This window comes from Pristiophorus japonicus, chromosome 14 (genome assembly GCF_044704955.1).
Source record: "Pristiophorus japonicus isolate sPriJap1 chromosome 14, sPriJap1.hap1, whole genome shotgun sequence".
NCBI classification, from domain to species: Eukaryota; Metazoa; Chordata; class Chondrichthyes; family Pristiophoridae; genus Pristiophorus; species Pristiophorus japonicus.
In genome coordinates this window covers 28293732-28321195 of record NC_091990.1, presented here as the reverse complement: position 1 = coordinate 28321195, position 27464 = coordinate 28293732, and the positions used below count along the sequence as shown (strand labels likewise).

Below are 27464 nucleotides of genomic sequence, written 5' to 3'. Positions count from 1 at the left end.
TATGAACATGATACACATCATAAAATTCTACCAAATCTCTGCAATAGTAGAGCAGATTGGATTATAAAATTAGAAACATGTGCTTGGTCTCTGGCTTTAAAGCTGGCATTTCGCCATTTCATTCCTCCCCTCCTCCAAATACTGAGCTGAATTAATTCAGCTACTTCAACATATCAGGTATCCAGGTAATCCCTGGGCTAGACTGCAGATACATTTCATGTCCTCTGCCAAAGGCACTAAATTATTTCCCACCAGGAATTGTGAGGCAGCTACTTGGGGGTGACACCTTTTTCCTGTCCATTATGGAGAAGTAACGCCTCTGCTCTGTGCATTTCCACAATGGTACAACTGAGACTGGGAACTTTGTGGAGAATGTTGGACTCCTGCTCACGTCCTGTCATTCAATCTGCTATGCCACCACACTATCATGGTTTCAAATGAATTTCCTTGGTCTTATTTGTCCGAATGGAAATCCATGTTGGTTAAGCAGTGTCTTTTTGTACTTGTGACCCTCAACTCCCAGGGCTTATTCAATTTGAGAACCCCTTCCAGATCCAAGATTAACACACATTGAAGCACTTGCTATGACCATGAGTAAATAAACAAGATACAAGGACATATGGTAAATGTGGGCTTTGAAGTACTGCTTCGATCTGCTTCAATAGAAACTCCTTTTATGGACATTTGCTTTTATCATGCATTAATACCTGCTCTTTTCACCAATTGTCACTTGTTTCCAATTTTTCTAAGAAGTATCAGCAGATCTGTACAGCTGAGCATCTTGGGTGAAAATCAGTTTAAATATTCATAGCCTGATAACATCGCTATGTTAAGAATGCCTTGGAGGTTAGCTGGCACAGCTCAATTAAAACGTGCAGGTCTGATAATACATCATAAATTCTTGTATTTCATGTACTGTTGAAAAGAAAATGAACTCAGAAAAAGTGAGATCTCCCAATGTGTTCTATACAATTGCAGAATCACACAGACATCAGCAAATGTTTCAGTACCACCTCAACCATTAATTACTGACCCCAATTAAATACTACAGCCACTGGATTCAATGCCACAGTGTTTTGTACCTTAAATTCCAGCCAGCTTCCCAATGTCAATAATAAGGACTGGAATAGACTGCCACACAAATATTTTATATTATAAATGGTGTAAAGTTATTCCTACACATTGGGTACCTCTGATAACATCGTAGTTTCTGAAGGTTTTATTTGACTGGCAGACGAATACACTTATTGGTCCTGTAACTGTTTAAATGGATCATAGTTGGGCCTTCCATTCAGTAGAGCTGTCCTTTACATCAAGGGGTAAGTAATTACAAAATAATTGAGTTCTGTGTCGATTAGATCCCTGTACTTTATGTACAAATTACGCAGCAGCTTATCTTCCTCGTGTGTTTCGTACTTGTGCATGTAAATTCTCACCTGTAGATTAAACAATGTCTCCATCAAGCCAAAACACTCAATGGTTTTATTACTTTAATCAAGCCCTGTAGTCCCGTGCAGCCGAGCCAAGCTTACTTTAATGATTCCTGGGTCAACGCATTTTGTTATTGGAATATACAGTTTTGCAATCATAGTTAACCAACTTACAAGGGTCAGTCTATGTTTCTGGAAAGCATTTGTGTATTCCACGGTTAGATTCATTGAATCAAACTTAATACGGATCTAGTAATACAGCTGGTCATCCCAATGATCCATTACATTGCATTAAAATGTGCATTGAGTTATGGAAGAGAGAAATTGCAGTATAGAATAGAATCAAAGAAATTTACAGCAACGAAGGAGGCCATTGGACTCATCATGTCTGTGCTGGCAGAAAAGGTGCTATCCAGCCTAATACCACTTTCCATAAACCTGTAGGTTTGCACCATTTCACGTGCATATCCAAGTACTTTTTAAATGTGATTAATGTTTCTGCCACTACCACCCTTTCAGGCGGTGAGTTCCAGACCCTCGCCACCCTCTGGGTGAAATGCATTCTCCTCAAATTCCCTCGAATCCTTTTACTAATTACTTTAAATCTATGCCCCCAAGATATTGACTGCTCTGCTAAGGGAAACAGGTCCTTCCTGCCCACTCTATCTAGGCCCCTCATAATTTTATACATCTCAATCAAGTCTCCCCTCGGCCTCCGATGTTTAAAAGAAAACAACCCCAGCCTACCCAATCTTTCGTCATAGCTAAAATTCTCCAGTTCTGGCAACATCCTTGATCATTTCCTCTGTACCCGCTCTAATGCAATCACATCCTTCCTGTAATGTGATGACCAGAACTGTACGCAGTACTCTCATCATCATAGGCAGTCCCTTGGACTCGAGGAAGATTGCTTCCACTCTAAAAATGGGTACTTAGGTGGCTGATCAGTCCAATATGAGAACCACAGTCTTTGTCACAGGTGGGACAGACAGTGGTTGAAGGAAAGGCTGGGTGGGGAGTCTGGTTTGCAGCATGTTCTTTCCGCTGCCTGCGCTTGGTTTCTGCATGCTCTCGGCGATGAGACTCGAGGTGCTCAGCTCCCTCCCGGATGCACTTCCTCCACTTAGGGCAGTCTTTGGCCAGGGACTCCCAGGTGTCAGTGGGGATGTCGCACTTTATCAGGGAGGCTTTGAGGGTGTCCTTGTAACGTTTCCTCTGCCCACCCTAGGCCCGTTTGCCATGAAGGAGGTCTGAGTAGAGCGCTTGTTTGGGAGTCTCGTGTCTGGCATGTGAACTATGTGTCCTGCCCAGCGGAGCTGATCAAGTGTGGTCAGTGCTTCAATGCTGGGGATGTTGGCCTGGTCGAGGACGCTAACGTTGGTGCGTCTGTCCTCCCAGGGGATTTGTAGGATCTTGCGGAGACATCGTTGGTGGTATTTCTCCAGCGCCGAGGTGTCTACTGTACATGGTCCATGTCTCTGACACATACAGGAGGGCGGGTATTACTACAGCCCTGTAGACCATGAGCTTGGTGGTGGATCTGAGGGCCTGGTCTTCAAACACGCTTTTCCTCAGGCGGCCGAAGACTGCACTGGCACACTGGAGGCGGTGTTGGAAATCATAGTCAATGTCTGCTCTTGTTGATAAGAGGCTCCAGAAGTATAGGAAATAGTCCATGTTGTCCAGGGCCGCTGAGCGGCGAGGACAGGCTAGTGGAGGACCTACGGATGTTTAACGTAAGGTCTATGCTTTCGTACACCTCAGTAAATACGTTGACTATGTCCTGGAGTGCAGCCTCTGAATGTGCGCAGACGCAGGCGTCGTCCACGTACTGTAGCTCGACGACAGAGATTGGAGTGGTCTTGGACCTGTCCTGGAGATGACGAAGGTTGAACAGGTTCCCACTGGTTCTGTAGTTTAGTTCCACTCCAGCGAGGAGCTTGTTGACCGTGAGGTGGAGCATAGCAGCGAGGAAGATTGAGAAGAGTGTTGGGGTGATGACGCAGCCCTGTTTGACCCTGGTCCGGACGTCGATTGGGTCTGTAAAGGATCACGGCCTGCATGTCGTCATGGAGCAGGCGGAGGATGGTGGTGAACTTTTGAAGGCATCTGAAACGGAGGAGGATGCTCCATAGTCCCTCACGGTTGACAGTATCAAAGGCCTTTGTAAGGTCGAAGAAGGCCATGTACAAGGGCTGATGCTGTTCCCTGCATGGTTCTTGCAGCTGCTGCGCTGTAAAAATCATGTCCGTTGTACCCCATAGTGGACAAAATCCCCACTGTGACTCCGGGAGGAGCTCCTCAACCACAGGGAGAAGACGGTTGAGGAGGATTCTAGCGATGACTTTCCCAGTGGCTGATAATAGGGAAATTCCTCTGTAGTTGCCGCAGTCGGACTTGTCCCCTTTTTAAAAAATGGTCACGATCACTGCATCTCTGAGATCTCCCAGCATGCTCTCCTCCCTCCAGATGAGAGAGATGAGGTCATAGGCAGTCCCTCGGAATCGAGGAAGACTTGCTTCCACTTCTGAAGTGAGTTCTTTGGTGGCTGAACAGTCCAATACGAGAGCCACAGACCCTGTCACAGGTGGGACAGACATTCGTCGAGGGAAGGGGTGGGTGGGACTGGTTTGCCGCACACTCCTTCCGCTGCCTGTGCTTGACCTCTTCACGCTCTCAGCATTGAGATTCGAAGAGCTCAACACCCTCCCGGATGCACTTTCTCCATCTAGGGCGGTCTTTGGCCAGGGTCTCCCAGGTGTCAGTGGTGATGTCGCACTTTACCAGGGAGTCTTTGAGGGTGTGTTTGTAACGTTTCCGCTGCCCACCTTTGGCTCGTTTGCCGTGAAGGAGCTCCACAGAAAGCATTTGCTTAGGGAGTCTCATGTCTGGCATGCGAATCATGTGGCCTGCCCAGCGAAGCTGATTGAGTGTGGTCAGTGCTTCAATGCTGGGGATGTTAGCCTGGACGAGGACACTGATGTTGGTGCGCCTGTCCTCCCAGGGGATTTGCAGGATCTTGCGGAGACATCGTTGGTGGTGTTTCCTGGTTGAGAGACCGAGCATCCCTTCGCAGGCACTGGTTATGGAGGCCTGGAGGGCAGACCAAGCACTGAGGGCATTCTGCATCTCGGGGTCATCAAGACTCGCCGGGTTAGCTGTGAGGTGCTGACTGTATAGGACTCTCTTAGCTGGGTCTTTAAGTGTCCCGGCATTGATGTTTTTGCAGCACTGCTTCTGCTGCCCCCTCTGCTTTGGGGCTATGTTAATGTCAATGATGGATTGGATTAGGCGGTGGTCCATCCAGCAGTCGTCAGCTCCTTGTCATGGCGCGGGTGATGCGCACATCCTTGCTCGGATGATGACATATTCGAACAGGTGCCAGTGTTTGAAGTGAGGGTGTTGCTACGATGCCTTGTATTTGTCCCTCTGGAGGAACAAGGTGTTGGTGAGGACAAGTTCATGTTCTAGACATTTTGTCAGGAGTAGGTTACCGCTGGAGTTGGCTTTCCCTACCCCCTCTCTGCCAATCACGCCTCCCCAGAGGGCTGTGTCCTTGCTGAACCTGGTGTTGAAGTCACCGAGGAGGATCAATTTGTTGTCCGCAGGGACGCGGGACAGGGATTTTTCGAGGTTGGAGTAAAAACCCTCTTTGGTCTCATCTGTCGCATCGAGTGTTGGGGCGTACGCACTGATGACTGTGGAGCATTGATTCCGGGATAGGTTGAGTCGGAGAATCAAGAGACGTTCGTTAACCCCACAGGGGTAGTCTTTGAGGCGGTCGACTAGCTCGTTTTTGCAGTACTCTAGCAGTGGCCTAACTAGTGTTTTATACGGTTCAAGCATAACCTCCCTGCTCTTGTATTCTATGCCTCAGCTAATAAAGGAAAGTATCCCGTATGCCTTCTTAACCACCTTATCTACCTGTCCAGCTACCTTCAGAGATCTGTGGACTTGCACTCTAAGGTCTTTCTGTTCCTCTACACTTCTCAGTAACCTACCATTTATTTTGTATTCCCTTACCTTGTTAGCTCTCCCCAAATGCATTACCTCACACTTCTCCAGATTGAATTCCATTTGCCACTTTTCTGCCCACCTGACCAGTTCATTGATATCTTCCTGCAGCCTACAGCTTTCTTCCTCACTATCAACCACTATCAACCAAAAGCACCTGTCGATCATTACCCTTTGCTTTCTGCCACTGAGCTAATTTTGATTCCAACTTGGTCAAGTCTTGCTTCCCTAATTTTAAAGTTTTTGGGTTCACTTCCTTTTTTCTTTCCTCTTCTAACTTCCCTCTTCCCTCCGCTGATTCATGTCGGGCTACAGTTCCATTCGTGCCAGCTAAACTGTGACACATCGTGGATGTGAATTGACATTTTCGTGCGTACGTTGGGCTGAGTGTTGAGAATCTAGAAAGCATCACAATCGAACCTGATCCTGTCCTGTCCTAACCCAAAGTCCTGCCTTTTCCAACGAGGGTCAGAGGATAGTGATAAGGAAACTCAAACTCTGTCTTATCCTGCCCCCTGCCTATCCCCCGGGAGCTGAGGCAAAGAACAGAACCTGCTGCTTCCTTGCTCGGGATTAGCTGACAGCTGACAGATAAGGGATTTAATCTGGGGAGTTTTCTGGTCCGTGCGGGCAGTGTCTTTACCAACTCAACCACTAGGGAGCAGGGCTTGACAATCAGTGATTTCTAAAGTGATCTCCAGCTTCCAAACCGCAGGACATGACGTCCTGAGAGTGAATAGCTCTGAAAGGTTAAAGGAGTCAATGTAAGAAATATGGCCACACCCACAACACCAAGTGACTAAGCTTTCGCAATGGAGAGAATAATAGCAGAGGAATTAGGGCATGCCACGCCTCTGCCCTATTATACATAACATAATAAAGCTCTCTGAACTTTCTCGATCATGCTTACAGTATTACCCGAGTAAAACTCCAGGATATCAATAGCATTTGATAATACATTATCATAGGCAGTCCCTCAGAATCGAGGAAGACTTGCTTCCACTCCTGAAGTGAGTTCTTTGGTGGCTGAACAGTCCAATACGAGAGCCATAGGCTCTGTCGCAGGTGGGACAGACATTCGCCGAGGGGAGGGATGGATGGGACTGTTTTGCCGGTCGCTCCTTCCGCTGCCTGCGCTTGACCTCTTCACGCTCTCGGCGTTGAGCTTCGAAGAGCTCAACGCCCTCCCGGATGCACTTTCTCCACCTAGGGCAGTCTTCGGCCAGGCACTCCCAGGTGTCAGTGGTGATATCGCACTCAGCGGCATTAAAGAAGTGAACATGACATGGTTCCTTATATTGTGGTGTATGCCACATACAGAGAAGGAGGTCGAGAAAGCAAAATAATGGAGAGTGGTAAATAATTAACAGGGACAAAAGCAGCAGGGTCAGATCCACAACAATAAACCCCAATCATAGCAACAGCTCTATGATAATGGGAGTGGGATAAAGCCAAGTATTAGAGGACTCAGCAACCCCTACAGGATGAGAAAATATTGCTAGACTCTTGAGGACCTGGTAAACTCGCAGAAGAATGAGAGCTGATCTCATTGAAACATACAACATTCTTACAGGGCTTAACAGGATAGATGTAAGGAGAATGTTTCCCCCGGGCTGTGGAGTCTAGAACCAGGGGTCACCGTCTCAGAATAAGGGGTCGGCCATTTAGGACTGAGATGAGGAGAAAAGTCTTCACTTAGAGGATGGTGAATCTTTGGAATTCTCTACCCCAGAGGGCTGTGGAGGCTCAGTCTTTGAGAATATTCAAGACAGAGATCGATAAATATTGGGATATTAAGGGAATCAAGGGATATGGGTATACTGAAAAGTGGAGTTAAGGTAGAAGATCAGCCGTGATCTTATTGAATAGCGGAGCAGGCTCGAGGTGCTGAATAGCCTAATCCTGCTCCTAATTCTTATGTTCTTATGTTCTCCTGAGCAGTAAGGCATTATCTCAGTGATTTGGCCTTCACTCGGGCTTAAGTGGCCCAGAAATCCTGTTAATAAAAGCAGTTGCTTGTACCTTAAGGGTGCGGAAGTTGGATTTTCCCTCCTGACGATATTGTAGCATTGTCTCAATAAACTTAATGCTGAGGAAAGCCCAGATCTTCATGTAGTGCAGCCGTTCACATGTTAACACCAGTTGCAGTAACTCATCATCAATCCGTTCATGACTATTATTAAATTCCAATGTCAGTTTCTGGCAAAAAATATCACATCTCAAAATTAGGAGTGTGCAATATATCGATACAGTTAATATAATAAAATTAATATATGATTAGCAGAATCAATGTTTGCTCAATTGGAACACAAGCCCAGAAAAGTAAATAACAATTGTCAGCAAATTGAGTTCTCGTGTAACATTACTCTCGAAATGTTAACCTTATCTCTCAGATACTGTCGGCTTGCTGTAGATAGCAAACATGTTTCTAGTTTTTTTTACTTGATATTTCCAGCATTTACAGTTTTTCTTTTTGCCTCTCCACCTGTTTGCTACAGGGTGAGGGGGCCATTCATTTGGCACTTTAACATGAAAAACAATTGTATTTTTGAGGGGTAATAGCAGCATTTCCTTTTGAAAAACCCATCAGCGACACTGGAAGTGACAACACAGGGCCAAATCATACACTTTCAGTTCATTCTCAAAGCAGCTTTATCGATAAAGATGATTCTAGTCTTCATTGGTCATCTAAATGAGGTTTTAAGGGGAAACTATCAATAGGTCAAAAGCCAGGAAAAGATAGGTTGCTATCATGCTATGGAAATATTAGTGAGGCCTTGAGGTCTAGGCTGGCGCTCCATTCAATCCTTCACAGAGTGTTTAGAAACATAGAAACATAGAAAATAGGTGCAGGAGTAGGCCATTCGGCCCTTCTAGCCTGCACCGCCATTCAATGAGTTCATGGCTGAACATGCAACTTCAGTACCCCATTCCTGCTTTCTCACCATACCCCTTGATTCCCCTAGTAGTAAGGACTTCATCTAACTCCTTTTTGAATATATTTAGTGAATTGGCCTCAACAACTTTCTGTGGTAGAGAATTCCACAGGTTCACCACTCTCTGGGTGAAGAAATTCCTCCTCATCTCAGTCCTAAATGGCTTCCCCCTTATCCTTAGACTGTGTCCCCTGGTTCTGGACTTCCCCAACATTGGGAACATTCTTCCTGCATCTAACCTGTCTAACCCCGTCAGAATTTTAAACGTTTCTATGAGGTCCCCTCTCATTCTTCTGAACTCCAGTGAATACAAGCCCAGTTGATCCAGTCTTTCTTGATAGGTCAGTCCCGCCATCCCGGGAATCAGTCTGGTGAACCTTCGCTGCACTCCCTCAATAGCAAGAATGTCCTTCCTCAGGTTAGGAGACCAAAACTGTACACAATACTCCAGGTGTGGCCTCACCAAGGCCCTGTACAATTGTAGCAACACCTCCCTGCCCTTGTACTCAAATCCCCTCGCTATGAAGGCCAACATGCCATTTGCTTTCTTAACCGCCTGCTGTACCTGCATGCCAACCTTCAATGACTGATGTACCATGACACCCAGGTCTCGTTGCACCTCTCCTTTTCCTAATCTGTCACCATTCAGATAATAGTCTGTCTCTCTGTTTTTACCACCAAAGTGGATAACCTCACATTTATCCACATTATACTTCATCTGCCATGCATTTGCCCACTCACCTAACCTATCCAAGTCGCTCTGCAGCCTCATAGAATCCTCCTTGCAGCTCACGCTGCCACCCAACTTAGTGTCATCCGCAAATTTGGAGATACTACATTTAATCCCCTCGTCTAAATCATTAATGTACAGTGTAAACTGCTGGGGCCCCAGCACAGAACCTTGCGGTACCCCACTAGTCACTGCCTGCCATTCTAAAAAGTCCCCATTTACTCCTACTCTTTGCTTCCTGACTGACAACCAGTTCTCAATCCATGTCAGCACACTACCCCCAATCCCATGTGCTTTAACTTTGCACATTAATCTCTTGTGTGGGACCTTGTCGAAAGCCTTCTGAAAGTCCAAATATACCACATCGACTGGTTCTCCCTTGTCCACTCTACTGGAAACATCCTCAAAAAATTCCAGAAGATTTGTCAAGCATGATTTCCCTTTCACAAATCCATGCTGACTTGGACCTATCATATTACCTCTTTTCAAATGCACTGCGATCACATCCTTAATAATTGATTCCATCATTTTACCCACTACCGATGTCAGGCTGACCGGTCTGTAATTCCCTGTTTTCTCTCTCCCTCCTTTTTTAAAAAGTGGGGTTACATTGGCTACCCTCCACTCCATAGGAACTGATCCAGGGTCAATGGAATGTTGGAAAATGACTGTCAATGCATCCACTATTTCCAAGGCCACCTCCTTAAGTACTCTGGGATGCAGTCCATCAGGCCCTGGGGATTTATCGGCCTTCAATCCCATCAATTTCCCCAACACAATTTCCCGACTAATAAGGATTTCCCTCAGTTCCTCCTCCTTACTAGACCCTCCGACCCCTTTTATATCCGGAAGGTTGTTTGTGTCCTCCTCAGTGAATACCGAACCAAAGTACTTGTTCAATTGTTTCTCATCTGTAACCTCTCTCGAGTGGATTCAACATTGGCCTAACTTATAGTTGGTCTTTTTTCTGTAACGATTGCACAAATGGGTTAACCTGTGCCCAAACTAAGGTCCCCAAAACTCCAAACATTTGAACAGGGTTTGACAATACATAAACCTTTAATAAGCTGTTTATTACACAAGCTCTTTTTCACTTTTAAACTCTGATTTTTTGTTTAATATAAGACTTGAGTATTAGAAAATGTGATGAGCTGCTCCTAAAAATAGATTCTCATCATTGGAATGAACTCTGCATTGTGTTTTTTTGGTGCCAATTTTCTCATCTTCCTTGAAGGCATTTGGCTCTTTGCTGGGCACCCCATGGTGCCTTATCTAAGTTGTCGCTCTTCAGGTGTGAGCTAGAAAGGAAGTGTCAGAAAGCAATTTGATCATGGAGGGCATCATAGCTGAGCATGTTTCAGTCATCACTCAATAGCTGCATGAGCCCACTATCCCCGAGGGGTCACTGCATTGTGTTATAGAGCAGAAATTTCCCCTCATCGGTTTAAGGGCATGGTCTCTGAGCTCGGCATGGCTCAGTTATATACCAGTTTTACCAAATCAGCCCATGAAGAGGGTTGCATTGTGTATTATTCAAGTAACCCTTTTGTCACAACAGTTGTCATGCAGACAATTGTAGGCCTCAGGCAGATTATCGCAGACTCTTTCTGAACCTAATGGACTCACCAATATTTTACTGTGTATACTTGATGTTGTTTGTATGGAATCAGCCAGCCCTTTTCGGGGTCTGTGAGAGTTTCTGACTTGAATAATTTGTTCTTGTAGTATTAAGAGCAGGGAGGTTATGCTTGAACTGTATAAAACACTAGTTAGGCCACAGCTAGAGTACTGCGTGCAGTTCTGGTCACCACATTACAAGCAGAATGTGATTGCACTAGAGAGGGTACAGAGGAGATTTACGAAGATGTTGCCAGGACTGAAGAATTTTAGCTATGAGGAAAGATTGGATAGGCTGGGGTTGTTTTCTTTGGAACAGAGGAGGCGGAGATGAAACTTAATTGAGGTGTATAAAATTATGAGGTGCCTAGATAGAGTGGATAGGAAGGACCTATAACCAGGCGGTATAGATTTAAAGTAATGGGTAGAAAGATTAGAGGGGTGATGAGGAGAACTTTTTTCACCCGGAGCATGGCGGGAGTCTGGAACTCACTGCCTGAAAGGGTGGTAGAGGCAGAAACCCTCATCACATTTAAAACGTACTTGGATATGCACTTGATGTGCCGTAACCTACAAGATTACGGACCAAGTGGGATTGGGCTGGATAGCTCTTTGTCGGCTGGCACGGACACGATGGGCTGAATGACCTCCTTCTGTGCTGTAAATTTCTATGATCCTATTGAAATTGCATTGACCTGCCCTTGAACATACCTGTAAGTCATGGCTTACCTGTAGTGTAGTCTTGTAATGTGGAATTAGATCAGTCAGCGTGGGTTTCATAGTCCAATCTGGGTCACTAAAGTAACAACTCCTAAAATTCAAGCTCCTCACTGGGATCTCTGGCACCAAAATCCGAGTCAGTCGGTCGTTCTTCATCACAAGCTCAAAATAAAAGTTAACTTTCAGGTAGATCGCACGTTTAGCTAGCTTGGACCAGGAGAGCCCCCATACAACTTGGTTGTGAGGGTCATGGATATGGCATTTAATGTTCATGGTCCTGAGGGTCTGGTAGCAGCTTTCACACAGGGTGTCCAGGAGGTCATCGGAGATACAATTGTAATTGATTGAAACGCTGGTAAGGTTGCAGAAGCTGCGGATAATCTTAGGGAAGGTGGGGTTGGCATAGATGGTTAGGTGATGGCTGAAGAAGTCTTCGATGTTGAGCTCAGAGATGGAGCTCCTGTTCCTCTGGTGGATCAGCGAGTTTAAGATGGAGAATCCCTGCTCCATGCCAAGCCTTGCTCCCCTCAGATTGAACGATTGAAGATGTCTGCACTCACGACGGAGGAAAAAGTTCAGGCTCTTTAACAAAAGGAAAAAGAAACCATCCATTTTTGTTCAAAATCACTTATATTTATATTACAGCATACAGATCCTTTGCTTCGATATAGAATTGTAAATCTTACACTGGTAGAGCTTTTCTAACTTCCAGATTCAGCATGCGATTCAAGTTTTGCTTTCTCACAAGTCCACTACCAGAGGAAATTAAATTCCTTGGTGCTGTGAGGTTAGGATCTGCTATTAACATCGCCCATCTCCGCCCTTGCCTCAGCTCATCTGCTGCTGAAGCCCTCATCCATGCCTTTGTACCTCTAGACTTGACTATTCCAATGCACTCCTGGCTAGCCTCCCACATTCTACCCTACGTAAACTAGAAGTGATCCAAAACTCAGCTACCCATGTTCTAACTTGCACCAAGTCCTGCTCACCCATGACCCCTGTGCTCGCTGACCTACATTGGCTTCTGGTTAAGCAATGCTTCACAGAGTCATTATCAATAAAATGGATACTGAGCCAAAGAAGGAAATATTAATTAGGAGGGGAGACCAAAAATTTGGTCAGAGGTGGGTTTTAAGAAGGATCCCAAAGGAGGAGAGGGAGATAAAAGGGCAGAGGGGCCAGGGAGGGACTCCACAGTGTGGAGCCTGCGTGGCTGAAGGCACGACCACGAATGGTGGACCAAAGGGGAGGGGATAGAAATGCACGAGACAGAGATACAGAAGGGGCTGCAGGACTGGAAGAGGCCAAAGAGACGAGGAAGGGTGAGGACATGAAGGGTTCCAAAAGATGAGGAGGAGAATTTTAACTTTATGGGGAATTGAGAGCCAATGCAGGTCAGCGAGTTCAGGGACAATGGGCAAGTGGGACGTAGTGTGGAAGAGGATATAGGTGGCAGAGCTCTGGATGAACAGCTCGGAGAGCACTGTAACAGCCAAGTCCAGAGCCAACACAAGCAAGAGTGAGGGTACCAGTGGGCAGATTAGCCAAGGTAGGAAGAGGCAGGCAGCAATTTAATAAATTAATTCAAAGATTATGTGGAAACATTATATATTATTTACTTTGTTAAAAAGCTATTAAAAAGATCAGAGTTATCAAATGATATATGGACGGGGCAGAGTACTGTGACGTGGAGTACTACATGAATATGATGCCCCTTTAACACTATCTCTCAGAGCTCCTTGGCAGGCCAATCTGCCAATCATAATTGTGCTAACTATGGAGTGCTCCCACAAAAAGATTACATGGAGGAGTCCACCATCCCAGAATCCCAGCAGAAAGAGACTGGTGAAGGAAACCGCAACTCACTTACCCACTCACTCACTCTCCCGGGTGTAATGTATCCACCTGTGAGTATGCTGACAAGTTTGTTGAGCTGTTGAAAACAGCTCTGGGCCCTGACTCTGTTAGGTGTGTTGAGGAGGCTCAAGCACGTGGGGAGATCCCGTCCGAACTGACCCCCGTCCGGACGGAATTCCTCATCGGCGCCAAACCCCGGAACCTCCCTTGGGAGCCGGCGCCTCACAACTTGAGCCGCCTCGGGGAAATCCCTTCCGTGCCTTTCAGTTCTGCGCGGAGGGGTTCCCTGTACGGGCTGCTCCTGCACACTCTCAACCTTGCCATCCTCGCCTGCCGTCCGGACACGCCATGGCGTACCATCTTGCCGTCCGGAGGAGGCGGGGGTCCCCGATGGAGTGCACTCTACGCGGGAGTCCTCCCACTATTTATCGGGGACTTGGCCTGGAGGGTGGTGCATGGAGCAGTCCCGTGCAATTAATTTTTAAGCCGGTTCACGGGCTCCCAGGCCGCCTGCAATTTCTGCGGTCTGGAAGAGTCCGTGTTCCATGTTTTTATCGAATGCGCGAGGTTGCCCCTGTTTCATTATTTAAAGGGGCTGCTCCTCAATTTCTGGCTGCACTTCAGTCCCACACTCCAGATCTTTGGGCACCCTGTGCGGAGGGGAACGGGTAGGTCCGAGGGTCTCCTTGTAGGACTGCTCCTGGGCACGGCCAAGGGTGCCATCAGCCGGTCCAGGCAGCGGGCGGTCGAGGGGGTCGTTCAGCCTGACTGCCTGCCTCTCTTCCGCGCCTACATCCGGGCCAGGGTGTCCCTAGAGATGGAGCACGCGGTGTCCACCGGTACGCTCGCGGCCTTTCTCGAGAGGTGGGCGCCGGAGGGACTGGAGTGCATCGTTACCCCCGGCAACCAAATTTTAATTTGATTTTATATGTTTTAAAGTTTAATTTGTTTTAATTGCTGGGGTTTTAATGTCTCCTCCCCTTTTATAGGGGCCACTTGTAAAATGTATAATTTTAATGTCCCCCCCCAAAATTTGTTTTTAAAAAAACACAAAAAAAACAAAAAAGAAAACAAAAAAGATGAAAAAAGAGGGCAGTTAAAAGTGTCTGGTGTTTTCCCCAGATCAGGGGGGCACTTGATCTAATGTTTATTTTGTTCCCCCCCCACCCCACAAAAAGAGTTGTTGAGCTGTTGAATTGTGAGTGGCTTAGCCAGTCACGTGATGTTCACAAGACTCAATAAAACCCCAGCCAGTTGGGTTCAGGGGATCCACAATGAGGCAGGTGGTTGTGAGCCTGGTGGATGAATTGGTAATGTGTAGTGTGATTGTTAAACCGTTGCTAATAAACCAACTAGTTCTTAGTAGCAATGTGTTGCTATGAATTCTTAAGCAAAGAGCCCATGAAGCAAATATATTACAGTGGGGGGAAGGAGATGGCATGGGGGAGACTTTGGTTCATTCAATCACTCAGCATGCTCAGTCTTAAAAAGGCTGTGTGCAATTGTGTCCTGTTAGGGGAAGATTATGATAAATCATTGGAAAGTGTAAATTAGAACAATTATATTTTTTAATGTTCTTCTTGTAAGACTATACCTTTAGGAAGGCATTCCTAACAGATGAACTCCATACGAGGCGGTCCAACTCCAGATGTTGGATGGTGAACGATTTTAATCTGTTGTTTTCATTTCCCAAGCGAGCTAGGAAGCTCCTCATTGTTATCTGGAATCTCCTGGTCAGAAGGGAATTGTACGGATTCATGAATTTGATCTCGCAGTTTACCAGATACCGGCCAAACTTCTTGGCGTACCAGATGGCAGACTCGTACTCAGCCCGGCGGTACTTGGATGGCCGCCCACAGAAGGTGAATGTTCGGGATCGCCAGAGAGCTGGCGAGTGCATCACCTGGTTCCAGCACTTACACACCAGGGCCGCTCGCACTCGGTCTTGGTCTCCCAGCCATCGGAACACCTGTCGCAGGGATACCTCCGGCAGCTCACTCCAATTTCCTGCATCTGTACACTGATCATGGGATATCTCCATCCCGTTCAGTCACGGTGAATGCTGCGATAGACAAGGATTAAAACCCAAACAACAGTTAGGTCCAGGTTGGAATCAGATCAGTTGAAATGTCAATTACAATGGACAGGGCAGAGATACTATTTTAATACTTTACTGAAGCTTGATTATTCATCACTACAATGGGTATTGGCCAGCTAGTGTTACGGATTAAGATTTAAAGCTAAGATCTGCAAAATAATGAATCTATTATATATTAAATTCACTATACAGGGCACACATTTCATTGGAAACTTTCGTGAGAGTCTTGCTGCCATTGCAAAACTCACCTGTTACGACTTTAGGCCACACTGTGATATGAATTTTCAATGTAAGAGTGTCACATCTTGTCTGTCACAGATTCACCTACCTCGGTGTTCCATGCAATAGGTGTGTTTGTATTTGCAAGACTTTTTTTAATATAAAATGTTATAACTAATCGTCCTTGGCCTATCCTAGTACACTCGGTGGCATCTAGGGACATTAGGAACATTCAGCCCCTCTGGCCTGCTCCGTTATTCAATTAGATTATGACTGATCTGCACCTCAACTCCATTTTCCCAACTTATCTCCATATCTCTTGATACCCTTTTGATCTCTTGATACATTTCCTACATTACAACATTGACTACACTTCAAAAAGTACTTCATTGGCTGTAAAGTGCTTTGGGAATGTCCTGAGGTTGTGAAAGGCGCTATATAAATGCAAGTCTTTTCTTTCTTTTTACCCTTACCTAACAAAAATCTACCTACCTTAGTCTTGAAAGCTTCAGTTGGCCCAACATCCACAGCCTTTTGGGGGCGAGAGTTCCAAATTTCTACAAGCCTCTGTATGAAAAGTGCTTCCTGATTTCATTCCTGAATGGGCTGGCTCTAATTTTAAGATTAGTCCTCCTGGTTCTTGATTCCTCCGCCTGAGGAAATATAGTTTCTCTGTGTCTATTCTATCAAATCTTCTTAACACTTTAAACACTGCGATCAGATCAGCCTTCAACCGCCTATTCTCAAAAGAATCCAAGCCAAATTTGTGCAACCTGTCCTAACAATTGAGCCCTCTAAGCCCTGGTATCATCCTGGTGAATCTGTGCTGCACGCCCTCCAAGGCTTGAGGTACATTGCCCTACGTGGGGTCTCACCAAGGCTCTGTACAACTGAAACGCCACTTCTTCATTTTTGTATTCCAGTCGCCTTGAGATATTACATTAGTCTTTTTGATTGATTTTTGTACCTGTCTACTGGCTTTTAATGATTTATGTACTTGGACTCCCAAATCACCTTGCTCTTCCACAGTTCCTAGTTTCTCACTATTTAGAAAATGTATTTTTCTTGGGTCCAAAGTGGATGGCATCCCACTTGCCCACATTGAACTCCATTTGCCATAGTTTTGCCCACTCACTTAATCTGTCTGTGATGTTGTCTGTTGTGGACCTTCCTTCACTCCTACAGCTGTTTTCAGGATCAGGGTTTGCCGCAGTATCCATATATTTGTTTTAGTTTTTGGCCCTCGAGCCTTTTGGGAGATTTTTGGACCTCTGACCATGAAGTACCTTTCCCCTTCCATTCCTTCTGTGCACCTTCCTCTTTACCCGTTTTCTACTTTCCGTTTTGTATGTAATGCTGCAATTTCCTTGCAATGCGTGTCATTAGATGAATAATTAAAACCCGAGAATCTATATATTATTAACAATCTTGCATAGGCAGCACACTCCCTCCCCGGAAACCTTGTTGTCACGATTTTTGGTCACACTTTGGTGTCAGTGTTTAGCATTGTAAGTTGGAATGTCAACATAGCCCATTCAATCTTGCTGTCAATAATCACAATGTAACTGCAGGCTCCGGCCTGTACGTGGATGTGTAGCGTGGGTTTCTGAAGCCCCCTCAGCCCATTCCATTGCCACCTTGTATATAAAACATCTTTTATTTATCAGCTGACCAGATCATCTATTAATAATTTGAGATGACTCCAAATTGATGATTGAGACTGAAATAACTTTATCAATTGCCCATCTGATAAAAAGGTGATAAATCGGATCTCTTTGTGCACAAGTCAGTTCACAATTTAAAAAAAACTAGGAGTTAGACAGGTAACTTACCAGTTTCTGATCACAGTTATTCATCAATAAAGGCTCGTCACATGACACTCCAGGTGAGAGAATGATTACTTATGGACTAGATCCAGTCAAATATCGATATATTCTTTAGGGATTGTTTTAAGCATGGGTTGGTAACCAATGGTGTTAGTGTATTTTGCACCAAAGCGTACTTGCCCACAAACACCAGCTTCACTGTCAGTCAAGATCCCTTTCACTATTAACCATGAATCAAAGTTTCTCTCCTGTGCTGCCATTAAAACTGGTCAAGCAATGTCTCACGGGGCTGTCAGATCATAGCAACCACTATGACATCATGCTCCGATTGTTACATTTCACTTTGTGTCAGCTATAGTAAAATTCCCACATTGAAATCCGTCCTCCTAATTCAAATAAGCAGCGTGTAAAAATCTTTATTGTGGTGAACACCATATTGTTCATTCTGCCAGCAATTAGATTATAGACTTGTTCACAGGCCTTTGGAACTGTGTGAAATCAGATGCTGTGATTGGGGGTGGAAGAGATGTTAAGGCCCCAGAGAGAGCGTTGAGGAAATTTACCAGGGATGAGGGAATTCTACTGTGTGGAGACACTAGAGAAGCTGGAATTGTTTTCCTTGGAGAAAAGAAGGTAAAGGGGAGATTTAAGAGATGTTCAAATTCATATGGGGTTTGGGCATAGCTACTCTGCTTCCACTGGTTGGTAACCGGGTGACACAGATTTAAGAGAATTGGCAAAAAAGCCGGGGGGAGGAAGGGGGAATGAGAATTTTTTTTCAGCAAGTTATGACGGGAATGCGTTGCCTGAAAGGGTGGTGGAAGCCGATTCAATAGAAATTTTCAAATATGGAATTTGATAAATACTTAGAAGGAAAAAAGGGCTATGGAGAAAGAGCAGGGGGAGTGGGATTAATTGTATATCCCTTTCAAAGAGCCGACACAGACACAATGGGCCCAATGGCCTCCTTCCATGTTGTATGCTCTGAGGTCATAATATCCTACTCCAATGATGCCAGTTAATGCGAATCCTTCAGGAATCAGAACCTTTGGTGCCATCATAGAATTAAAAAAAAACAGTATCAGAAGATCGTCTGGTAACTTTGTGATCTGTGATGTCACAGTAGTATACAAATATATATTTCTCTACTTTAAAACAATGAATATAGATGCATTTATGTGGATTACTAGTCGAGAAATATATATTTGTAGGACTCGACAGCTGCCAACGAACCAGGAGCATGCGCAGTTCCAGTGGTTTAAAAGACGGCAAAGTTGAGCATGCACCCTGCTTAGATAATAGGAAAGATCTTTAAAATAAAAGAGAAACATATAAAACTTGAGAAAAAGTTGAGCCTGGATTTCTAATGGGAAAATAATGTGCGTTTTTAATTTTATTTACATTTCTTTACAACAAAATTATTTCCAACAAGAGAAAGAAAATGCTATAAGACACCTTTAAACAACGAGGTTACTGATCGGGCCAATCCAACAGGAATGTTTTAATATTCGTTCCTCTGTATTTCTTGCCTGTGTTTATTCTCAAATCGGAATCTCCACAGAACGACAAATCTTAACTTTAAAGGTGGAAACTATTACAAATAATAATTGGATTTTGATCATCAAAATCCAAAAAGAGTTGTTATTTACACAGACCTCCGTCTGTTGTGAACATTATTTTTAAATTTGTCACAGTTATTTTTTTAATTTGGGACCTTCTAGCAGCCAGTTGGTTGGCAGAAGTCACTCCGTTATTAAAAATGACTCTTGCTTTTGAGTCAACTTATTGGCAAATAGCAATGATAGGGCCACAGTGCTCAGTAGAAGTCATGTGATCATAATGTCACTTTCTACCAATCTTATTGGCTAATGATTATCACATGCTAGCTAGTAATTTAATTTGCCGTTGTAATCATGTGGCTGCACTGTGGCTTTCTTGCAACTCATTTGCTGCTGGTACACATATGAGCAAGCTAATGGTTCAGTGTTTGATTGACAGGGCTTTAGACTAATGCTGAAATGAGCAAATTTTGGTTTCTACAGTAATGGCAGCTGGCACCTTCCCATCTCCAGCTCCAACCTCTTCATCAGACTCTATTTCAACACATTCCGAGGGTTTACCTGAGCTGCTCTGATCTTGTGTTCCCATCTGTAATGTATGCTCACAGGTTTGTAGAGCTGTTGACATACCATGGCACACCATCTAACCATCCGGAGGAGGTGGGGGTTCCCAATTGAGGGCTCTCTTCGCGGGAGTCCTCCCTTTATTGGGGGCTTGTCCTGGAGGGCGTTGCATGGGGCAGTCCCGTGCAATAAGTTTTTAAGTCGGTTCACAGACTCCCAGGCTGCCTGCAATTTCTGCGGTCTGGAGGAATCTGTGTTCCATGTGTATGTACAGTGTGTGAGGTTGCAACCCCTCTTCCATTATTTGAAGGGGCTGCTCCTCGATTTTTGGCTGCACTTCAGTCTCACACTCCTGATGTTTGGGCATCCTGTGGGGAAGGGACAGGCAGGTCAGAAGACCTCCTCGTAGGATTGATCCTGGGCCTGACCAAGGTGACCATTAACTGGTCCAGGCAGCAGGCAGTCGAGGAGGTCGTTCAGCCCGACTGTCTGCCTCTCTTCCATGGCTATATTCATGCAAGGGAGTCCCTGGAGAGGGTGCACGTGGTGTCCACCGGTACGCTCGCGGTTTTCCGCGAGAGGTGGGCACTGTAGGGACTGGAGTGCATCATCATCCTCGGCAACCACATTTTAAGTTGACCGTTTAAAGTACACAAAGTTTTATTTGTTAATTTGTCAGTCCTCGTGCCCCTTTAATTAGGGGGCACTTGGCTTGATAGTTTAATTAAAATAGTTGTAGAGCTGTTGCATTGTGAGTGGCTTAGCCAGTCATGTGATGTTCACAAAACTCAATAAAACCCCAGTCAGTTGGGTCTAGGTCATCCATGATGAGATATGCAGTTATGAGCATGGTGGATGAACTGGTAATGTGTAGTTTGATTGTTAAACCTTTGTTAATAAACCAACTAGTTGTTAATAGCAATGTGTTGCTATGAATTCTTAAGCAAGAACCTATGAAGCAAATACATTACACCATCTAACTCAGGTGCTGGCCCCCAGCTTTGCTTTCAACTACATGTGTTTAAGTAACCTCTGGATATGTTAGTACTGGTCAGGGTCCAAATCCAATTTGACAGCGACAAGACAATCATCAGACTAGAACAGAGATGCATGTGAGGCTGGGCCTCCCAGCATCATGCTCGCCCTATCTCAGGCCATGGCTCAACATCCCTTCCATCGCAGTTGAGGTCATTTCTGTTGCTATATGGAAATTTGAAGTCCCAGGTCTGGCTCTAGGATACTACGAAGATAAAGGAAAGAGGAGTAAATGATTGACATGAAGATAGAAAGAGAGAGTGTGAGACATAAGAACCGAAATAAAGGCTGGAATTTTCTGTACCTGGGCGGGTTGGGTGCGGGCAGTCGCCGTGGCAGGTCACGACCCCGCTGATCATTCCATTCCACTCCGCTCCTGAGATTGACTTTACATTAATGGTGTCTATTAAGGCAGTCCTGCGCACTGCCTGGCTCTATTAAACAGTGTGGGTCTAACGATGTCATCAATGACGCATTTTCAGCTGGGATATTTAAAGGAGCCTTGGCCACCAATGGTTGAGCGATTAAAATCAGGGATGCTCAAGAGGCCAGAATTAGAGGAATGCAGCTAGCTCGGAGGGATGTGGGGCTGGAGGAGATTACAGAGATAGGGACAGCAGTGGAGATTCTTTGCCAGAGGGCACAGGACACTCCCAGCTCTGCTCAGCTGCATGCAGACACTGAGCCTCAGGGGCCATCCAGGAAGAGGGCGATCCTGGAGATACAGCAAGAAGTTCAGGATCTGGAATAGGTCCTTCATTGAAACACCTGTGAACTCATCCCTTTTTGACGTGGAAGCAAGTCATCCTCGATACGAGGGACTGCCTATGATGATGACAGCAAGAACCTCCAGGATCCTTTATGCTTCAGAGACATGGCCTATGTATAGTAGGCACCTCAAAGCACTGGAGAAGTATCATCAATGCTGCCTCTGCAAAATCCTTCAAATCCATTGGCAGAATAGGCGTACCAATGTCAGTTCTCTCTCAGGCCAACATCCCCAGCATCGAAACATTGATCACGCTCGATCAGCTCTGATGAACAGGCCACATTGTCCGCATGCCTGATACAAGATTCCCGAAACATTCCTCTACTCTGAGCTCCGTCACAGCAAGCGAGCCCCAGGAGGGAAAAGAAAATGCTTCAAGGACACCCTCAAAGCCTCGTTGAAAATATTTAACATCACCACTGACTCTTGGGAATCCCTGGCCCATGACCGCTCAAAGTGGAGAAGAAGCATTTGGGAAGACACCGAACACTTTGAGTCTCTTTGTCGGGAGCACGCAGAAGTCAAGTACAAACAGCAGAAGGAGTGTACGACAAACCAAGCACCCCATCCACCCATCCCTTCAACCACCTGCCCTACCTGTGACAGAGTCTGTAGATCCCTCATTGGACTCACAGCCACCTTAGAATCCATGTTAATGTGGAAGCAAGTCATCCTTGACTCTAAGGGACTCCAAGAAGAAGTAGAAGGATAGCAAGAAGTGCAGGAGGCTTTGACACGTTTTTCAACCACAATGTCTGCAAATGTGCAGGGAATGGAGGAGTCCATCTCCAACCTGAGCACCACCGTGTTGCAGGCGATGACAACTGTATGCTCGTCCACGGAAAGGATGGCCACCTGCATGGAGCAGCTAATATGCCACTCACAGGAGCACATGGTCTCTATGGAGAATAGATGGCAGAGGCTCATAAACCTCCTCTCTAAGAAGGATGTAAACATACACTTGTGTCCTCATGGCCCCATTGCTGTGCAGCAAGGTGCTCTCCAGCTCTTTGCTAGCAGGGAAGTGCTGGTGGCCCATGAGAGGGATGATGGTGAGAGGGGACATGGAAATTGGACCTCTTCTCAAAGCGCTCACTCTTCTCCCCCATTGCCTCCCCCTCAGTCAGAGCCCCAGATGCCTCCTGGGATCGCGATGACTGAGTCTGCCCCTGCTCAGTTGCAGGAGGAGCAATCTTTAGCAGGGCCATCACAAGCGCCAAGACCCAGAGGTCGTCTGCCAAAAGTGTCTATGCAGTCGCAGCAGGGAAGTGAGCAGGCTGCCTCTACCTCTGCTGAAGCCACAGGGGTAGCAGCTCGTAGAAACACACATAAAAGAAAAATGACACAGAAGTAGATGCACAAGGGTAAGCACTTGGGTGTTTTAATAACTGTTTGTATGAAGTTTCCGTTAATGTGATGTCACAGATAAAAATTCTTATTTTCACCACTTTCCAGTCATGCCAATTGTGTCACCAACTTTGGAAGTGGCTTAGTGAGTTGGAGTAAATGGTGAGACATAACGTTACCTCCAGCAATGGTGGTCAGTGTGAAAGCAATGGCTTGGTCATTGTCGGGATGCTTTATGGTGTTATGGTGTTGCTGTGAGGTGTTGAGAGCCTGGCATAGCACATGGCAGCCATATGGGTGTAATGCCTTAGGTTAAGGCCATGCCTGGTCTCCCGGTGCTGGTGGCATCTGGACCACAGGTTCCTCCTGCTCCTGCTCCAACTCCTTGTCTTCCAACTGATGCTCCTCCTCTGAAGAGGCTGTGCACTCAGTGCCTGGCTTCTCATGCAGCGCTAATCCTCACTGCTGCACTATGTTGTGCAGCGCGCAGCAGATCACAATGATTCTGGAGACCCGGGCTGGTGCATATTGACGAGCTCCTCCAGATCTGTCAAAGCATCTGATGCACATTTTCAGCATGCCTATTGTCTGCTCCATGATGCATCTGGTGGAAATGTGGCTTTCATTAAACCTCTCCTGGGCCTCAGTACTTGGCCTCCTCAATGATGTCATGAGCCACGTTTTCTGTGGATAGCCCTTGTCTCCAAGCAGCCAGCCGGAAAGTCTGTTTGAAGGAGCAAAGAGCTGAGGGAGGGTGGACTGGAGCAGGATGAAAGAGTCATGGCGTGCAGATGCATGATGACCTTCCCATGCTTGGAGACGAGCTGCACGTTGAGGGAGTGGAAGCCCTTGCGGTTGACAAAGACTCCTGGGTGATGATGGGGGTGCCTTGATGGCCACATGTTTACAGTCGATGATGCCCTGCACCTGAGGGAAGCCAGTCAGACTGGCAAAGCCAAGCGCCCACTCAGTAACACTGGCTTCATCAGTGACAAAGTGTACATAGTGGCTGACTTGTCATACAGGGCATCGGTCACCTGGGTGATGCTTTTTAGTGGGCGGCCGACTGCAAGATGCCGCAAATGTCTGCTGCAGATCCCTGGAAGGAGCCTGAGAAGAGGTTGAGGGTGCTGGTTACTTTGACAGCCACTGGTCCACCCCACTCCTCTGGGCTGCAGGTCTTGCTCCAGCAATCTGCAAATATCTGCGATAACCTGGCGCGATAGCCTAAGCCTCATTTGGCCCTGCTGTGTAGTCACATTGAGGAAGCTCATCCTCTGCCTGTATACCCTGTGTATACCCAGCACAGTGCAGTCCTGTACTGATATTCTCTGTGAAACGTAGGTCCCCTGCAATCAGAATTAGGGGAAGTCATAACGGGGAACAAAGAAATGGCAGACCAATTGAACAAGTACTTTGGTTCGGTATTCACTAAGGAGGACACAAACAACCTTCCGGATATAAGAGGGGTCAGAGGGTATAATAAGGAGGAGGAACTGAGGGAAATCCTTATTAGTCGGGAAATTGTGTTGGGGAAATTGATGGGATTGAAGGCCGATAAATCCCCAGGGCCTGATGGACTGCATCCCAGAGCACTTTAAGAGGTGGCCTTGGAAATAGCGGATGTATTGACAGTCATTTTCCAACATTCCATAGACTCTGGATCAGTTCCTATCGAGTGGAGGGTAGCCAATGTAACCCCACTTTTTAAAAAAGGAGGGAGAGAGAAAACAAGGAATTATAGACCGGTCAGCCTGACATCAGTTATTAAGGATGTCATAGCAGCGCATTTGGAAAGAGGTGACATGATAGGTCCAAATCAGCATGGATTTGTGAAAGAGAAATTATGCTTGACAAATCTTCTGGAATTTTTTGAGGATGTTTCCAGTAGAGTGGACAAGGGAGAAACAGTTGATGTGGTGTATTTGGACTTTCAGAAGGCTTTCGACAAGGTCCCACACAAGAGATTAATGTGCAAAATTAAAGCATATGGGATTGGGGGTAGTGTGCTGACATGGATTGAGAACTGGTTGTCAGACAGGAGAAAAAGAGTAGGAGTAAATGGGTACTTTTCAGAATGGCAGGCAGTGACGAGTGGGGTACCGCAAGGTTCTGTGCTGGGGCCCCAGCTGTTTAGACATTGTACATTAATGATTTAGACGAGGGGATTAAATGTAGTATCTCCAAATTTGCGGATGACACTAAGTTGGGTGGCAGTGTGAGCTGCGAGGAGGATGCTATGAGGCTGCAGAGTGACTTGAATAGGTTAGGTGAGTGGGCAAATGCATGGCAGATGAAATCTAATGTGGATAAATGTGAGGTTATCCACTTTGGTGGTAAAAACAGAGAGACAGACTATTATCTGAATGGTGACAGATTAGGAAAAGGAGAGGTGCAACGAGACCTGGGTGTCATGGTACATCAGTCATTGAAGGTTGGTATGCAGGTACAGCAGGCGGTTAAGAAAGCAAATGGCATGTTGGCCTTCATAGCGAGGGGATTTAAGTACAGGGGCAGGGAGGTGTTGCTACAGTTGTACAGGGCCTTGGTGAGGCCACACCTGGAGTATTGTGTACAGTTTTGGTCTCCTAACTTGAGGAAGGACATTCTTGCTATTGAGGGAGTGCAGCGAAGGTTCACCAGACTGATTCCCGGGATGGCAGGACTGACATATCAAGAAAGACTGGATCAACTGAGTTTGTATTCACTGGAGTTCAGAGGAATGAGAGAGGATCTTATAGAAACGTTTAAAATACTGACGGGTTTAGACAGGTTAGATGCAGGAAGAATGTTCCCAATGTTGGGGAAGTCCAGAGCCAGGGGTCACAGTCTAAGGATAAGGGAAAGCCATTTAGGGTTGAGATGAGGAGAAACTTCTTCACCCAGAGAGTGGTGAACCTGTGGAATTCTCTGCCACAGAAAGTTGTTGAGGCCAATTCACTAAATATATTCAAAAAGGAGTTAGATGTAGTCCTTACTACTAGGGGGATCAAGCGTTATGGCGACAAAGCAGGAATGGGGTACTGAAATTGCATGTTCAGCCATGAACTCATTGAATGGCGGTGCAGGCTCGAAGGGCCGAATGGCCTACTCCTGCACCTATTTTCTATGTTTCTATGTCCTGTACAGCATTGGCTCATTGAGAAGAAGGTTGGTGGTGGTGTTGTTGATGCTGCTAGTTTGCCTGGTGCTGCTGATGTTGGGGCTCATCGAGGTCCGATTCTGAGGACCAAGGTGAAACAGTATAAACGGCACCCGTGCTTATATAATAGATGGCAGGTCGAGTAGACATGACAGAAGCAATCTGTCAGTGGTGTGATAGGTGGTACCAATGAGATGACAGTGGATCCTGACTTTGCTGAAAAGAGTTGTAACCTCTAGAAAGCTAAATCCGTGCTCACAATGCACTTAGCAACAATATTTGACTTAGGAAAGTGACTGGCTGTCAGGTGGTAGTTTTTATTATACTTTCCGTGCTGTGCACGAATGAGCTGGATCAATGGCCACTGAGCTTCTGCCTCAGGTTCACAGACGTGGTTCCCGAGCTGCGTGATTCCCGTGGTCATCCAGGGAAAGGTCGGACAAGTACCTAATAATCATCTGAATTAGCTCGGCCGCCTCTGTCGTTCGGGTCGCTGCCACGCTGGCAAACTCGTCCGAGGGAACGGCGCGTGGGGGCGGGTTGATGGCAGGTTCCCGACCCGCTCCATATTATTTTAAATTTCCTTCCTGACCCACCTTCATTCCTGCCTGCATAGATGGCAGAAATTTGCGACCAAAATGTGTAAAATGCACGCAGAGTGAGAGAGATAGAGAAAAATGAGGATACAGAGGGAAGCGGACACTTATAGAGAAGGAGGAGGAAAGAGTGAAGAAAAAACAGATAGAGACAAGGAGTGAAAGTTTATGAGAAAGAAAGAAAACTGTGTCAATAGCTGAGGACTCCAAAACAAGGGGCCATAGGTACACGGATAAATGTAAGAGAATTTGAACAAAGAATTTGAGAAAGTTCTTTACACACAGAATGTGAAGTGGAATTCACTTTCAAGATTAGGGCTTGAGGCGGAAACTCAAGGCACTTTAAACAGTGTAGTCAGAAGAGAATTGGCGCTAAGCCAGAGAAGGAGATAGTCGGAAGTATGACTAAAAGCTGGGTTAAAGAGATAGGTTTTAAGGAGGTTCTTAAAAAGAGAGAGCAGTGCAGAGATAGAGAGGTTTAGGAAGGGAATTCTAAAGCTTAGAGCCTAGATGGCTGAAGGCACAGCTGCCAATGGTGGGTGAAGGCGTGGCGATGCAGTAGAGGCCGGAATTGGAGGAAGGCAAACTTCATGGAGGACCAGAGGGGGTTACAGAGAAAGGGCAAGGCCACGGATGGAGTTCAACACAAGGGTGAGAATTTTAAATGGGAGGTGCTGGGCAGCATTTAAAAAGGAACAGAAGAAAGACGAGGGTGAAGAACACACAGAAGAAAAGACCTATAAATTGCAAAAGAGTAAACAGGAGCTGGTTACATTGTAGAAACAGCAGATCGGGGCTATAAAAGGAGCGTGGAGGCCTCGGGGAGCAGCACGAGCTGGTGCAGGAGGGCGATGGCAGTGAAGAGTGACGACATCAAAGTCCAGGTCGATGATTGGAGCGTGGGCAGATACAGCAGGAGCAGCGAGTTCGGGGCGAAGAAGTGGCGAGAGACTGTGGAGGGATGTGATCGGGGCCCAGAGAAGGCGTGAGTTCGGGGCCAGGGGC

The 27464-nt window shown here is 46.0% G+C and overlaps 1 protein-coding gene across 1 annotated transcript; it reads right to left on the bottom strand.

Annotated features, from left to right (window-relative positions):
- Positions 1–1307: 1307 nt before the first annotated feature.
- Positions 1308–15360, bottom strand: LOC139279334 (F-box only protein 39-like). Its single transcript, XM_070898454.1, has 4 exons — positions 14899–15360; positions 11457–12029; positions 7467–7643; positions 1308–1436 (listed from the first exon to the last, which is right to left on the bottom strand). Exons 1-4 carry the CDS (start codon positions 15343–15345, stop codon positions 1308–1310), a joined length of 1326 nt encoding a protein of 441 aa, XP_070754555.1. The 5' UTR covers positions 15346–15360.
- Positions 15361–27464: the final 12104 nt, after the last annotated feature.